The 15,979-nt window shown below is 41.1% G+C and overlaps 2 protein-coding genes across 3 annotated transcripts; one reads left to right on the forward strand and one right to left on the reverse strand.

Moving 5' to 3' along the window:
• hmmr (hyaluronan-mediated motility receptor (RHAMM)) lies at positions 1 to 7,678 on the forward strand. Of its 2 annotated transcripts, none has more exons than XM_015024963.1 (20): positions 1 to 185; positions 411 to 509; positions 604 to 689; positions 787 to 864; positions 1,001 to 1,189; positions 1,282 to 1,368; positions 1,490 to 1,601; positions 2,013 to 2,078; positions 2,236 to 2,309; positions 2,392 to 2,459; positions 2,945 to 3,312; positions 3,403 to 3,551; positions 3,638 to 3,873; positions 4,424 to 4,537; positions 4,667 to 4,867; positions 5,259 to 5,969; positions 6,062 to 6,134; positions 6,327 to 6,503; positions 7,141 to 7,303; positions 7,390 to 7,678. In XM_015024963.1, exons 1-20 carry the CDS (start codon positions 140 to 142, stop codon positions 7,404 to 7,406), a joined length of 3,114 nt encoding a protein of 1,037 aa, XP_014880449.1. In that variant the 5' UTR covers positions 1 to 139; the 3' UTR covers positions 7,407 to 7,678. The 2 variants fall into 2 exon arrangements, with proteins under 2 accessions (XP_014880449.1, XP_014880450.1); XM_015024964.1 differs by having other exon boundaries at positions 4,430 to 4,537.
• A 173-nt stretch (positions 7,679 to 7,851) lies between these two features.
• On the reverse strand, positions 7,852 to 11,485 carry LOC106941837 (insulin-like). The gene is made up of 3 exons (XM_015024965.1): positions 11,416 to 11,485; positions 9,429 to 9,635; positions 7,852 to 8,113 (listed from the first exon to the last, which is right to left on the reverse strand). The coding sequence occupies exons 2-3, from the start codon at positions 9,616 to 9,618 to the stop codon at positions 7,968 to 7,970; spliced, it is 336 nt and encodes a 111-aa protein (XP_014880451.1). The 5' UTR covers positions 9,619 to 9,635; positions 11,416 to 11,485; the 3' UTR covers positions 7,852 to 7,967.
• Positions 11,486 to 15,979: the final 4,494 nt, after the last annotated feature.

Raw genomic sequence — 15,979 nt, forward strand, 5'->3', positions numbered from 1 at the left:
TACGTCCGACGTCGGTTTGAAAATTCAGCGGCGGAACTGTAGCGTCTGCTGTTTATTTTGTCGCTGTCCGAGCTGCTCTGCAGCGTTTTTCGAGAGCTGTTTGAATTTTCTAAGCATTAACACAAAGTGGAATAAAAAAATGTCCTTTTCAAGAGCCCCTTTGAAGAGATTCAACGAGCACATAGGTAAGTAAAAAAAAAGAACACACTTTAAGTGCTAGCAGCGGCTTGTGGGGGAATTATCCACTTAGGTTGTTTAATGCTAAGTAGCTTAGCTGAAATGCGTAGCTAACGGTTAGTCAAACATTAAAATGCCCTGGGTGTGCGCGCTGTCTTGTTAAGTTAATTATTTGGATTAAAACGAAACTCCGACTCGAGGCTTACAGCAGCTAACTGTAATGTTGTTTGAAGGGTGCGCCCCTCCACCGGGGTCCTATGATATCAAGTCGGGGGATGTGAAAGGAGCTGCCTCCTTTAACAAATCTGACAGATTTAGAGCCACCAAGGCAGGTATGTTGATCTCGTGCACACACTGTGCCCGTAGGTAGTGTATCTGAAGCTGAAAGGTTATTTTGTGACACTTATTTTCTTCATTTGTGTCCAGCTGCTGGAGCTGATCTACTGCCTCCATCGCCTTCCAGAAGCGCCTTCATCTCTCCTGTCCGCAGGACTTTGTCAGTCGATGGACTTGTAAGTTTAATTACTCGAATTTCTTCCACTGAAACTGATAGGGATTTTTACTGTCTTTAGGATATAATTTCGTGCTCTTTTCTTATTTGCTACACAGACTACAGGATCAAGTGGCAAGAGAGAGGGGAATGGCATGACATTTGAGAAGAAGCAGCTGAAACTGTTGGAAAAAGAGGTACACTTTATGGACTAAACATTTCTAAATGAATGTAAAAGTGTTCCAGTGGTTTGTCTTTTTTTTTTTGTTTTGGCCTCTAGCAAACCATCAGTACTGTGTCCAAATCAAAACTTTGTGACAAATCCTTTTGCAGATCCGCTCCTTGGTTCAGCAGCGAGGAGAACAGGACCGCCGTTTGCTGGCCCTGGAAGATGACCTGAAGAAGTCTGAGGCCAAGCTGCTTGCTGCGGTTAGAGAGAAGACGGGGCTCTCTGCCAGCGTCATCACGCTGGAAAGGCAACGAGCCGAGCTCAAGAAAGTCAACGAGTTCCTGAAAAACAAGGTGCGGTTTTTGCCTCTAACCATGTAACTCCTCAAGTTGTGAGAAATTTTTAAACGCTGCTGCATTAAAGACGTCATCTCATCTTTATTTAGGTTTCTTCTGATACTACTAAAAAGAGAATAAATTCCCTCACGATGGAGCTGATGGAAGTTAGGAACAACCTGGATGTTAAAAATCAAGTATTGCTACGTTCTATACTGGTTTTAATGGCTGTAAAAGTTGCTGAATGTTTTTTTTTTTTTTTTTTGACTGCATATATAGGTGCACTGATACATTTTTTTAAATTTTGGTTTCATCCAGGAGTTGAGTCTTCTACAAGTTAACACTGAAGGCCAGCTGAAGGTGTTGGAAACTGACTTCCAAGCTGCCAGGGCTACAGTCTCTACTCTACAGGACAGGAATAAAGATCTGGGTAAAATCTATTACCATGGAGACAGATGCACCAATCAGAAGCCACTTTCTGATATCTGGTTTTTGCAAAGCTTTGATGTGCTGATGAACATTTTTGCCTCTTATTTTCCTTTTCAGTACAGTATTATGAGAATGTATAAAAATGCATTTATTTTTTTTTTCTAGCTTTCCTGCTTTGAGCATATATTAATTATTCATATTAGGAATTTCGTCACATGTCTGAGAGACATATGGTGTGAATAATATGATTATGGAGTTTACAACTTAACTTAGCTTGAGCGTCTTGCATTAGCAATCTTTTCGGTTAGGAAGGCTAACATTCAGGTTCTTTGCACATCCCTAAGCGTTGAAATTTCCAACATTTTTCGGTTAAACTTTTTCTTTTCTTTCTTTTTTTTTTCTTTTTAAATAGAGGATCTGCATGAAGTGACAAAGAGCCGGAATGTGGAGCTTGAGAATGAAAATGAGAGGTTAAATGGTAAGCGTCCCTCCATCTGGAGGAAAAAAAAAATGTCAACAAAGCAAGGCTGTTTAAGATGCATAACGCTTTAGGTGCGAAGATAACATACGCTGCATGCACTGTTTTGTTAAGAGTTTTCTGTGCAAACTCTGCAAACACTAACTTTGTTTTTCAGGTGAGATACAGGAGCTGAGAGAGGAGGTCAGAGTACTCCAGGAGTACTTGGATGCAGCTAATGAGCAGATTCAGGTTTGATCTATAGCTACAAAAGGAAGTCTGACATTATCCCACCTGTGTTGTAAAAGGCATAAAGATGTTGCTGTGTTTGTAGGACCTCCGTTTGCAGATACAAGAGAGGACACAAGAAGATGTCGTTGGTTCCAAAGGAGAGAAACTTAAGTAATTAAGAATTCCTTTCATTTTCTATCTTTTTTAAAATCTACATTGTGAGATATCTACAGCACACTCATTACTAGTCCTGTCAGAATAAATCATTTAATCGCATGATAAATTAAAAGCGCAATAATTTCCAGTTGGACAACAGTAGTTAAAGCGATGCTCCCCTTTAATGTCATTGAAAAGCCAGCTTTTTGAGAAACACTGCAAACATTTGACACCTAATATAAAGCAGTCAGCTTCCACTGCCTGTCACTTTTACTTGTTTTACCTAAGACGAATGGTTGTTTTCTGAAATGCCATTTTGGTTAAGAAGACTTCATAATCCATTTTAATTGTTGTCGTTTTATTTCTTTTGGTTATGTAAAATGGTTTACAGTTCCAGTGTTAAATGCAAATTTAAAATGATACTATTACCGTTGTCTCAGTAATTCCTGGGATATTATTGCTCTTGACAAGCCTCCTCATGGCACTTTTCCCCCCCACAGGCGTCTAGAGACGGAACTGGAGCAGAGAACAGAAGCGCTTCAAACCACGCAAGATTTGCTGAAGCAAAAAGAGGCGGAGGTTAACAAATTCCAGCAGGAGCTGCAGACATCCAAGGATGCTTTGTGGAACGTGGAAAAGATGTTGGAGTACCAAAATCTGGAGCTCCAATCTGCACAAAGGTCAGTCATTGACACGGAGAAGCAAATGAAGTCGGCCCGCCAAGAAGTTGAGGACTCCCAGACGACCGTCCGTCAGCAAGAGGCCGAGCTTACCCGGCTGAGGGAGGTGCTCAGGAGGACGGAGAGGGAACTCGACGAGAGGGTAGCGCATCTTGAACAGAAGTGTCTGCTCTCTGATGAAGAGAGAGGTACGTTCATCTCCTCCTGGTGCCCAATGTCTCGTTGGGTTATGTAAAGATTCTTAGTTTGTGTGAGAGGAATATCTTATTTGGTTTCAGGTAAGGCTCAGGAGGAAGGGTTCAGGAAAGTGGAGCAGCTGAAGAACGAGCTGATCGTCTTGCAGCAAGCTAAAAGAGATGAAAGGAAGAGACAGATCCAGCTTGAGCAAGAACACTCGGCACTCGCAGAGGAGCTGGCCAAAGAAAAGGTTATATACACATTAACCTCTTCTATAGACCATACACCGAATGACTGCTAGCTGTAGTAAATGTCTGTTCCTGTTGACATCTGCAGGCGCTGGTGGACTCTCTGACTGTGCTCGTGGAGACGGAAAGGGAAGAGACCGAAGAGCAAATGAGACGGCTAAAAGAGGAAATGGAGGAGGTGCTGGGGGAGCTGGCCGTGATGGAGGAACAGGAGCAGATACGGCTGGAGGTGGCCCAGAAGAGCCAGGAGGCCCTTCAGAGCCTGCAGCGGGACAAAGAGGAGCTGGCGAATCAGCTGAGGGAAGCAGAAGCCCTTCTGGAAAGGTGGGTGAACAACAGCCAGAGACGATGCTACGATATAAGCCAACAATCTGTGGCACAGGTTAGACATAAAAAGATTGAAAATCAAAAGTAGGGTTGAGCAAAGGGTACCTGAGGCTGTTTCCTCTAACTGCAGCTGATCATCTTCATATTTTCCAGAGCATTAGTCGCGTGGAGAGACAAAAGTAAGTCGCAGGATCAAACAAAATATGAAAAAAGTGCAACTTATCAAGAAAATGTTTTAACTTCCCTTTTCTGTTTTGCCACTATCCATCCATATATCCATTCTAGGGTGTTTACTTTTTGTGCCAAGACATCAATCCGTTTTGATGTTCAACACAGCATGCAGTCCATATGTGGGCGTTCATTTCTGTTTTAGGGACATGAGGCTTAAAAAGTCTTATCATAAAAGTGCGTTTTTATCTGCTTTGCCTCTTTGAAGCTGTTGAAAATTTTGGTTGTGATTTAGTTTCACACTTTCTTGGCTTTTTCCTGTACTCTGGCTTGATTAAAATGTACTCTTTAACGATCTATTCCCCTCTGCCTTTGCTAGGAGCAGTGATGTGGCAGCGATGAAAGCGATGCATCTTGCAGCAGTGAGTGAACTCCAAGAGGCATATAACAACTCGCAGAAAAAGATTGAGGATTTTGTCACAGAGCTGGAAAGGTGAGCTCCTCATGAGTGTCGGCATTTCCTGGCGTTCCTTTGCTTTAAAGTCACTTTGATTTATGTTGCCTTTAAACTTTAAGTTCTGTCGGCATCCCGGCTTCACAGAAGGCTTGTCTTCCTTTTCAGCACCAGAGAGGCTCTAAAGGAAGCTAAAGGAAGACAGAGAGAACTGGAAGCGGAGGTGGGGAGAGTGACCTGCCAGCTGAAGGAGGCGATGGACAAAATGGTTGAACAGAAAGAGGAAGAGATCAATAGAGTGAGGGGGTGGACGGACGAGCAACAGGAGAGACTGCAGGCTGAAGCAAAATCAAAGGAAGAGAGTTTAAGGTATACTCAAAACCACGGCTTGGCAACATTGTGCAAAAATAAAATCTCAGATTTTTTTTTCAGTTAGAAAAGACAAATACTTTCAAAAAGTGGCTTTTATTTCAGGCATCCCTTCTGTGATTTGTACGACTCAGTCTTGGGGCCAGACTACAAGAATTTGTAATTTTGAGAATATATATTAACAGAATAAAGATGCAGTTATGCCAAAAGAATGTCTTAAAATTGCAAGAAAAAAAACTTGTTTAGATTAGGAGGGGAAAAAAGTTTCTGGAATTATTAAAATGTGACGCAAATAGCTCAGCCGAACTAAACCTTGGTTTAAACTTATGGTTCTGCTAAACCGACTATTCCCAACCCTGTTTTGTTCTAACTTGATTTGTTCATCTTTTAGGGCGCTGCATGAGGTTCAAACTTGCCTTGCTCAAAAAGAAGAGGAGGTGAAGGCTGCGCAGGCGAGCCATGCAGCTCAACTCGACCTGCTTCAGAAGGAGCTACAGGCGCAGATGAGCGAGAAGGAAGACGCGCTGAGACTTTTAGAGGAACAGAGACAGGGTTTTTCTGAGAGGGAGAAGTCCCAGAAGATGCTGGAAGACCTTAGCTGGCAAAAAGAAGAAATATCTCAGCAACTCCAAGAGGAAAGAGAAGCGAAATTAAAACTCCACGTGGCCCTTCAGGAGGAAAAAGTAGCGTTTGAGGTTGAGCAGAACAACCACGAGCAGCTCAGGTCGGAGGTGCTTAAGCTACAAGCTGACCTGGAGACGCTAGACCAGGAAAGGAGGAGTCTGCTGTCGGAGGTGGAACTTAAAAAGGACTCCAGCCACGCGCTCGAGAATCGGCTGAGCGCCGCCGAGCGGGACAGAGATCAGTTTCAGGCTCGCCTGGACGACGTGGAGCAAGAAAACGCCGGCCTGCGGGCCCAATTAGAGCGCTCGCGGGAGAAAGCGGCGGCTCTGGCGCACGAGTTGGACAAGCAGCAGCAGCACGGCAGCGCTCTGAGGGAGCAGCTGGAGGCACTGACTCAGGAGAAGGTCACTCTGCAGTGGGAAATGGAGGAGCAGCGACAGGAACTCCAAAGACAATTAGCCGAAGCGCAGGAGAAAAGGTGAGCGGTAATGAATATTTCTCTCTGATGTGGAGCTCGTCTTCTTTCTCTTAAATCTGCAGTTTTGTAGCTAATCACGCCTGTCTTTGAAGCTCCCCGCACTCCGAGATGGAGCGCTGGAGGAAACAATACGAGGAACTGTTCGTCAAAGTCACGCCCTTCCAGGTCAGCTGATTTTATTATTATTTTATTTTATTTTATTTTTTTCATATAGCAAAAAGAACCGTTCCGGAAGAATGCAACAAAAAAAAAACCCTCGCCGTTTTCATGGCACGGAGGTTACTCCTTGTCAGTTTTTGTATCTGCAGATGTTAATTTGTCAAACTAAATAATACTTGTGTTGGCGCGTTCCCACAGGAGCAGCTTAACGCATTTGCAGCGGAGCGAGATGCGCTGCTTAATGAGAACGGAGCGAACCAGGAAGAATTAAACAAATTAGCCGACGCTTACGCTCGCCTCCTGGGGCACCAGAACCAGAAGCAGAAGATCAAACATGTGATGAAGCTCAAAGATGAAAATATCTCTCTGAAACAGGTAAAATGCTAGAGCGGCGCTGTCTCTCCTACAAAGGGCATTTTTTTTATTCCTTCTGGTCTGTTTTTGAGCATAGAGGTGCATTATTAAACATTCAGAGCTTAAACTCTTGTCCACAAAGGCATATCTGTTTATTTATCCTTATTTATAAATTTGTTTAATAGAGGATACTTTGTATATCTGAGTTGTCTGCAGTACACTCAAGTTTCGGTTTGGACGGCACCACAAATTTTGAATCGGGAATTGTTAATTTGGTGAATTCAACAGCTGTGACCCATAGAATTAATGCGCCTTGTCCCTGCACATATGCTGATGTCAGCTTTTCCTTCCACTCAACTTTCCATTAATATTCTTGGATACAGCACTTTGTAATCTTGCCATATCTGGCTTACCCTCCTATTGGTGACAACGTCCTGTCACCAATTGTGTGTGTCTATATAAATTTCTGAGAAACTCTGTTTATTAGCTAGAATCCATAAATCACAAAAATCAAAAGTAATGTCTACTTAAAATGCATTACTCTGTTTAGTGAGTGGCTTTGAAAGGGTCCTCTTTTTGATTTGAAATGATTGGAATCAACTTTTCAATGGTATTTTGACACATCGAGCGGCACCTACAGTCCTCTGCTGTTTTGTAGGAAGTTTCTAAGCTTCGCTCCCTTGTGAGCCGCCAGAAGAGCGATTTGGAGCAGCTGAGAGCAAAGCTGCCCGGCGCTCCTCGTCGCAGGTTTGATCCCAGCAAGGCCTTCCAGAACAACAAGGAAAACATTCAGACTGACACAAATGATCCTCTTGGAGAAGGTGAGCTCCGAGCTTCTCTACTCGCTTGGTTTTCGTTTGCCGTGACTGCTGGTTTCTGATCCTAATTGTTTTTTGTTTTGTCTTAGGAAACCACAAAGAATAGGGGAGTTGAAGAATGGAAAGCGAAAAGGAAAGACAAGTTACTGGTTTTTTCTCTGCAATGCACTTAAAATTTAATCATAGTTTCAACAGGTTTTTGTTCAAGTGGTTGAACAAAAACAAGATGTGTCTGAATTGGATAACTGAGCTCAAAACATGTACATAAAATGTATCTTTTTAAAATATGTAGTTTAAAGGGTCTTCTTTAAATATGGTGGATGTAAATTCGTACTTTGTAAATAAAGATTTTCTTTTTTCTTTTTATTCCTTCACACCAATGCATTTGTGATTCATTCGCTTCAGGGGTTTTTGTTTGCTTCATCTTTGCCGTGTCGCTCCTCCGCCAGTAGAGGGCACTCCAGGACCGCAGCCGCCGGCTGCAGCCCACTTTTCACCGACACCAGCTGACAAAGAACACAAATTCCATCATTGCAGAGAGGAGCCTCGGGTTATGGGTCATGAAGCTTTATTTCCTTCACTTGATAAGACAGCCAGCGAGTGTCGGGGACAGAAATTGACTTCCGGACCTCTTCACAAGCTATGAGTAGTGCTGGCCGCGGAGTGGTCAGTTGCAGTAGTCCTCCAGGTGGTGAATGCTGCACGGCTTATGGCAGCACTGCTCCACGATGCCTCTCTTCACCTTGGGCTCGTCACGGGCAGCCAGAACCCTCCGCAGCCGCTCCTCCGCTCTGGCCCTTTTCGCCAGGAACCCTTTGAAGTAGAGAAAGTTCCCATACCTCCGCGTTAAAATCCTACTGCGCTCCAGCCATAAAAAAAAAAAAAAAAGCTGAAAACACCATTACTGTTAAGACTCACATGGAAAGTCGACATGTAGAAAAATATTGATTGCAGCAATCCATTTAGCCTTGTTAGTTTCTGCCTCAACAGTGAGTGGGGGGGTGGGGGGATAAAAATGATGACGCACCAGCAGAAGCATAGCATAACTGATGCACCCTGATGTTAGCTTCAAAGCATCAGCAGAACGTTTGAGGTGGAAGATCTAAATAATGTGTTTAGGGAATAGCTTAATGAGGAATGTTGGGATTTCACAGGATTTGTGATGAATGGATTTGTCACATAACAGAAGTTTAAAGCGATCCTAAACCAATTGCATGTCTTTATAAAATAAGCCGCAGAATGACTTAATGATGGCCTGGACCAATGGTTGCATTCAGTTCAGTGTCGCCTTCAAAAATAAGAAACAACTTTCCTAAAGCCATCAAATGTGGCTCTTTCTTACTATTAGGTTTGAACTTTTCAATACAGTGTGCAAACAGTGTGGGTGAACAAAGCCAGACTGGGGGGAGGGGGGGGTCGTCAGGCAAAGTCATGCTGTTAATTTTCGAACTCCCGCCACGAAAGGAAGCAGACAAACTTACTTTCTGCAAATCAGAAGTAATACTTTAAAAAAGCAAAGAAAACTTCCCAGAGTTGAGGGGTAGTTTTCAAGTGAGATTCTGTGAACAGGTAAGTTCCCTTACCTGTCGTAGAAAGATGTCGCATCATAAGATTACATAAGACAAGCTCTGGTGTGTTGACCCCCTCAACAAACCAGAGCTACACTGGATGATGTAGATCAAAGCATCTTTACTTTGAAATGGCCTAGTTTAAGCCCAGACCTAAATCATATTTGCTTTCTGCAGTAAAGACCTATGAACCAACGTTCACAGTTTCTGTCCATTAAACCAGACAGCAGCTGTTTTGCAAATACAACTGGTTAAATATTACAGCCTCTGTCTGTGCAAACATGGTGAAGGTACTGACCTTGCATGCCACACCTTGGCATGCAAGAATTGCATTCTTTTAAAATGCTGATCTTTGTTCGTGTTTCATTTTGCGTCTTAAAATAGAAAGCCTATTGTAAAGTTAAATACAAAAGCTGCTCTTGGAGTTAAAATGATCGTTTAAATGATTAAATGAAGTACATTCTCCAGAAACTTACAGCAACATGCCGTCATCTTGACATTGGTACTATTACATAACCGACCCTCACTACAACCAAACCACCTCTCATATGCATCCGTACCAAGCAGATTCTCCAGGTCCCGCTTGTGGACTCGGCTCGGACTGTTGTAAAATCCTCGCTCCCCACAAATGAAATAGAGGGCGTCGACCAGGTGAGAGCCACACAGGTGCTGGTTTGGGGCCAACGAGGCCCCTGGAGAGTGGAGCACAAGCAGGAACAGCATGGAGAATGTCCATGGTACCCTGGCCATATAGGAGGAGGGCACCGCTTGGACAGAGAACAAAATGGAAATAATTCATATAAAACAATAGAAGTTAGGTTTCAACAGTGCACCAGTGAATCCACATATTCACTTATAATTCATGGACTGAAGAGAAAATAAAGTGTTGATAAAGCCTAATTAGATTTTTTTTTTCCCCAGACACTTTATTCTCGTAAAACTTACAAATATTTTGCAAACAGTCTGTCACATTCTTGCAGGTTAACCAGGCTTCTAGTAGAGCAATAATAGCACACAAGATCAGAATGGCATGCCAATGCAAATACCACACTTCAAAGCAGGCAGGCAAACAATGTAAGCATAGCTTTTTGTTATCTGATATCAAAGGAATGTTTTAATGAGATCTTAGAGAACAGTTATTGCATCAAATTAGTCAAAAATCTTATTGTGCATGCTAATGGAAGATCTTCAAAAGTTCAGAGAGAAAAAGCAGCATTTTAGGCACACCTGCTTTTTATGAGCATTGTCGTAAATGGGAACAATATAAATATAAATCACCTGGGGGGGAGAATGTTCACTTTCCATATATAAAAAAGGAGAAAATAAATGATTCTAAATGGCTCCAGACTTTTAGATTGAGGGTGGTTTTATTTTCCAGCATCACAGTGAATCTGAGCACATGTTTTAGCTAAAGAGTGACTTAATGTTTGGATAACCGGAAAATGTGGGCAGTCATCTAAAGAGGACTATGAATTAGAGAAGTCCTCTTGAGATTTGGAGGTCAAGACAAATATTTTCCAGATGTGGAAACTTCATCTAAAGATATTGAAACTGCAAAAATAAATAAATAAATAAATAAATAAAATAAAATAAAAAAAAAAAAAAAAAAAATATATATATATATATATATATATATATATATAAATAAATCTCAATTTTGTGAATGTCCATAACCCGTCATATTGATGGTGTAGATTTTTGAGAGTTTTTAAGTCAAATGTCAAAAAAAATGTGTTGAGATGTCGAATTGATACAAAAAAATACAAAAAATGAAATAAAAAAAAATCAAGAAATTTGAGTCTGGAAACGCATAAGAACCATGTAATGTCTTTGAATTGGGAATTTGTTTCATCAAGAAAAAATTAATTAAATTGCCAAAAAGAGACTGTATTAAAGTCACAGAAAAATTAAATCTTTTTTCTACCTTTCTTTTTTTTTGCTTCCTTGCTTCTTCTTTCTTTTCCATGCCCCTTAGATCACTTTTATTAACATCTAACAAAACCCCCCCCCCAAAAAAAAAAATCACCAATTGTGAAAATTCTCCATGTCTCATTTGTTTCTCAAGGTTGGTACCCTCGGTGCCGTCTGGCTGTTTTAGTGGTCATTAGTTGAAATGGTTTGTCAAAAAAAAAAAATCCACAGAAACGCAATTGAAGTTCTCAGTTAAATGCCACGTGTGATTGATTTTTCTCACAGGTTTAAAGTTCGGCTCCTTTTTCAAGGTGAAAACCGTATCCAGCAGTCATTTGGAAACTATATAGACCTTTTGTGGACATCTTGTAGTATGCTGCAGATTATTGGATGTAAAATGAATCAATTTTAGTGTCTTTAACAATGTACTTGTGCCAGGCATTAGAAAATTGGCGGAGCACTCTATCAGGTCCGCCACTCCTCTATTCCTTTTGGCAGCGCGCCATTCTCCTTGGCACAGCAGATTGGTTGAATTATAGATCCCGTCCATGCTCCGCTTTTATGTTCATCCTGGTTATTATAAGTATAAATCTTGACAGCTAAAATCTTGAGGGAACAGAGGGAAAGCTCTCTTACCTGTGTTGCAGGAGGCGGCAGAGCAGCTGGTGGTCACGGATGAAAAGGGCCTGGATTGCGAGGTGCAGAGAACATCTCTACTTGGCCACCTTCCCCCTTTTTAACGCTCCACCTGGCCTTTGCTAACCACAGCAAAGAGTCAAAGGTCGTCTCATTAACACCTTGACCTGTAAGCACTCCTGATCTGCTCTGCTCTGGCACCACGTCATTTAATTGACTTGCAGGACCAACTGCGCCGGGGATCAACTCGAGAACCCAGCCACCCAGAATGATACCCATCTCCACATCCCCCGCTGCGTAGTGGCCTCACTGGCACCGTTCAAAAGCTCACAAACACCATATGTCACACTGCGATCACACAGAGTAGATTAGAAGACTTTGAAGCTTATCATTGATCGGCGGCGTTGTGTTTAATTAGTCGATTTATTTTGTTTTCCTTGTGTTTCGCAGGGGTGAGCAATCTGCGGTGAACAATTTCAACATTGTTAATCTCACCGGTGTTATAATCTGTCAAAATCAGTCACAGCTTATCAAACATTACATTTTTATTATCATGATTAACATGTTAAAGGGACCACTGCTGAAATGAGTGCAGTTTAGTTACTTGCATGTAGAAAAACACTTTTTGAATAAAGCAAGATAAAAACAGAGATGCCACCTGGAAGTATAACCACAGGCTAAAAAGGAGAAAATGAATGACTAGTGAATTTAACCCTTGAAATACTAATAAAAAACAAAAAACAAAATCTAATGTTTATTAAAAGTTTATTAGCTTCTCTGGAGATTACAGGGTTTAACACAGCGAGTCTGTTCAAGCGTTAATTTGATAAGTTTAAGAAAGAAAGGAGAAGAATTCAAAGTTTCATCCACCTTTGGTCCTTTAACTTTTGACACTAGAACCACTGCATGGAACGAAAAAAAAAAAAAAAAAAAGGCTCACAAGGTCAGTTTTCCCGCTCACTGAACTAACTGGGTCTTTCATGTGCTCGTTTCCCACAGTGCCGTCTCTGAGCTCTGCTAACAGGGACATTTTAACCATAAACCTGAAAGTTTCCAAATGACACACACACACACACACACACACACAAATCCCAGGTTGTAGAAAAAAAAAAAAAATCTTTCACTAGCTTTAAAGAAAATTTTTATTGATATAGCAAACGATGCGAGGAGCCATGACAACTGGCTGGTCAAACAAACTAAGGTGGACTTGGAGTAAAGCAAGAGATTTGTCAAATTAATTATATTACACACTATTACGGTAGCCAGTGTGCTATCTCATTCAAAGTTTAAACATTATTCTGTTGAATAGAAAAAAAAACTAGCCCGTAATAGTTTTTTTTTTTCTTTTTAATTAATCCATATTTAAAATTTAGATTTATTTATTTTTCAATGCTTTCAGGATTTCTACATTACCAACATATGACCATTCATATAAGTAATTTTGGGCATTAAGAAAATAAACTTGAATTTTAGTCCAATACTTCCCCTCATGAAAAAATAAAAAAAATGTTTTAGAAATTCCAGGGTGGCACCAGAGGAAGTAGGACATATTTTGTATTATTATTATTATTATTATTTTTTTTTAAGCTAGAATGCGACATTTTCAAGAGACCTGGGGGACTAAATGGTTTCTTCAGCGCAACAGGCTGCTCTGAGGAAGGCATTACATAATTGTCAGTGTGGGCCGTAATGATGTGCTATATGATAATCAGCTATTTTCCCTTCAGATAATGCTCGATGCATCGCTCAGAGCTGCGAGCACTGACCACAGAGAGCCTCGATTTAACATGCGACAAGGAACACTACAGGAAAAAAAAACAAAAATGGAGTTCTTAATTGCATATCTTTTTAACTCAGCTTCCAGGCAGCAGCTGCTCTTGATAATTTCAGCGCATCTCCTGGTGGGTGAGCCAGATTTAGATGAAAGTTGACATACTGTATAATTTCTTGCAAATGATGAGTCAATCCCTGAGGTAAGGCGCCGCAGCACTGCATTGTACCAATATTTCTTTGCCTTTGACTTCTAGTGGAACTTTTTTGAGAACGGAAGCTGGAGGGCGCTCCGGAAACAGAATTGTGTTTATTTGTGTAATGAAAAAAAGCATTTAGTATTAAAAAGTTTTGTTTGTTTTTTTCTTTTAAATCACAAGTCGGCAGGAAACTACTTTCTTAATCAATTAGACAAATGGACAAGTTGTCTCAGGGATGCGCTGTACGGCCTAAGGCATACAGCTCAAATCCCTCCGAAACAACTAAATCTCTAACATTGCAAAATAACCGTTTGTATGCACTTAGTTTTATTGTTCTTAGCTTTATTTGATTTTATCTATGCCCATTAGTTTAGCCATGTTGCCTTTTGTTACTCAATTTCCTGTTATATTATACCGAAGCATAATTTGCTAAATAAAGATTCTTAATCTTGATCTAGACAATGTTATTAAAGAAAATGCAATCAGTCTGGAATATTCCAGCCCAGGTTTGACAAGTCTATATATTTTAGGTTTTATGCTTGTCTAATTCTAAGTTGGTTGTAATGGGGGAAAAAAAAAAACATAAAACAAAAACACAAAGGAGCCCTCTCGTTTTATGATTTCATAAACAAAACAGTAAATAAATCTCAAACAGCATTTTAAAGACTCAACGTATTTCAGATCTGGAGCTAGAGGTGAATAAAGACAGTCCAGGTACATTAAAAACCTGTGAAACAACTATCGATTTTTGTCGTTCGCTAACTTTAGCTCATTAGCTGCTAATGGGTAGTACAGAAAAAGAGTGGTAGAGGCTAAAATTAAACGTTGCCCGACTGCCAAACAGGAAGCCTTTACTGGCCTAACCTGTCAACACAATGGGAACACTTAAGAACTGCTGAAAAATATGAGTATAGGAGACAAATGCAGGGTCTTCAAACACTTTTATGTCAGGAAATCATGATAGCTCACACTCCATCGGACAAAGTGAAAGGCTGGCAGTAACTAGAGATGGTGTTTCGTGAGACAGACTGTACTTTTCCAAGACAAATTGTGCTTAATATCGCAAAATCTTGAGCCACGAGATCTTGTTACACTCCTTCTGTTGTTATATAGACCGGCATGGGGTGCTGAACTGCAACTAAAAATGATACACCTCCTTTTATATCCTTTAGCCTTTTCAAGCAGTCCGACAGGCTATGCTAAAGGCCGAGTTGATTTTCCTTCATAGAAAATTCTGCTTAGTTTGCTGACAGTGACCCTGTAGTCTCTGCTGGACCATCTGGTGGATTAAGCAATGACGGTGGCTGGAGTGAGTGACAACAATTCCCTTCAGTCCACACAAATGTTGTCAGACTCGATAGGAAAATTATGTCAGGCCCCGTCTTGTATTTTCAGTACTGAAATCTAACTGCTCCCGTCTGCCTGTCTTGTTTTGTTGGTTTTTTTTTTTTTTTTTTTAAAAATGTGACTTGCATGATTTTCTTGAATTTGCTTGTGCTATTATTCAGCTGGATAAGTATGCTCCAAGCAAATTTTTCCCCTGTTGAGACATTTGAATCTCATTTTCTCTCGATAAAATAGTCTCTCTCACATTCTTTCGGTCTTATTTTTTTCCATTGAGTATCGGGGGTGGGGGAGGAGGTTGGTGGAAAAACAGAGTTCGCTCTTTCCCCAGACACTTATAGTCCAGCTGTTCTCAGGGTCACTCTAGAAGGAAAAAAAAAATCCAGGTCTTCACAGGGGGCATCCTCAGGGTTTGGCATTTAGATTGCCTGCAAGGCATCCTACTCAAACGCCCTGAAGTACCTCAGCTGACTCCCAGAGGTACGGCCGCTATGGTCTTCAAGTGCTTTTGGCTAACTAAGTGTTAGACCAAACATCCATTGCACCACACCCCTATGAAACACTATAATTCCAATTACTACAAAGAAACTAACCACAAACCATAGTTAGCTGTCCGGGGCTGAACACCTTGCAGCTGACTCAACCCTACATGCACAAAGTGGGCGTTGAAAACTGAAGAGTGAATGTCCTGGAAGCAACAAAGAATTACATTACAATCACCAGTTCATCACTGGACAACAGGGAGACACATGGTTCATGCATGATACAGTCATTGACCTAATGATTAGGTTTTGTACTGTGAGAAGGAGGCTGGAGTACCTGAAGAAACCTCAGCATGCATCAAGACAAAATGCAAAAGGTCCAAGTCAGTATTTGAACCCAGGACCTTCTTGCTGCCAGGCTATCGTCCACAGGTCTGGTGATTTTTGGAAAAAGAATAAATGCGGCTAAAATAGAGCTTCCTCTATAGACTGGACTTCGAATTAGGATGAAAAAGTCATTTTGAACATTTAAGACTGTCTAGCATTCCTTAAGCCTTAATCTCTAAAACCTTTTACGTTGGCCACTGCTGTCCTGTGGGTGCAGCTCAGTTATAGGGAGTGTGACTATGCTATGTCTGCAAGAAGTGCTTAAGTTCGTGGCAAAGTGAAACATTCATCTGAAAGTGAGAATGTGGGTTCGCAAAGCAGAACATTAAAGTTTGGACTGCATAAAGACGCTTTAGCTCACCGCAGGAGGCGGGTGAAGCG

Source organism: Poecilia latipinna, unplaced genomic scaffold (genome assembly GCF_001443285.1).
Source record: "Poecilia latipinna isolate Pla-1442-1.1 unplaced genomic scaffold, P_latipinna-1.0 Scaffold3890, whole genome shotgun sequence".
NCBI lineage: Eukaryota > Metazoa > Chordata > Actinopteri > Cyprinodontiformes > Poeciliidae > Poecilia > Poecilia latipinna.

Bases quoted from the DNA above. Each gene is read 5' to 3' on its own strand.
- hmmr (XM_015024963.1), top strand. From the start codon at position 140: ATGTCCTTTTCAAGAGCCCCTTTGAAGAGATTCAACGAGCACATAG. The intron at 510-603 runs GTATGTTGATCT...ATTTGTGTCCAG, and splicing joins ATTTAGAGCCACCAAGGCAG to CTGCTGGAGCTGATCTACTG. The intron at 2,460-2,944 runs GTAATTAAGAAT...TCCCCCCCACAG, and splicing joins TCCAAAGGAGAGAAACTTAA to GCGTCTAGAGACGGAACTGG.
- LOC106941837 (XM_015024965.1), bottom strand. From the start codon at position 9,618: ATGGCCAGGGTACCATGGACATTCTCCATGCTGTTCCTGCTTGTGCTC. The intron at 8,114-9,428 runs GTACGGATGCAT...TCTACTTCAAAG, and splicing joins GGACCTGGAGAATCTGCTTG to GGTTCCTGGCGAAAAGGGCC.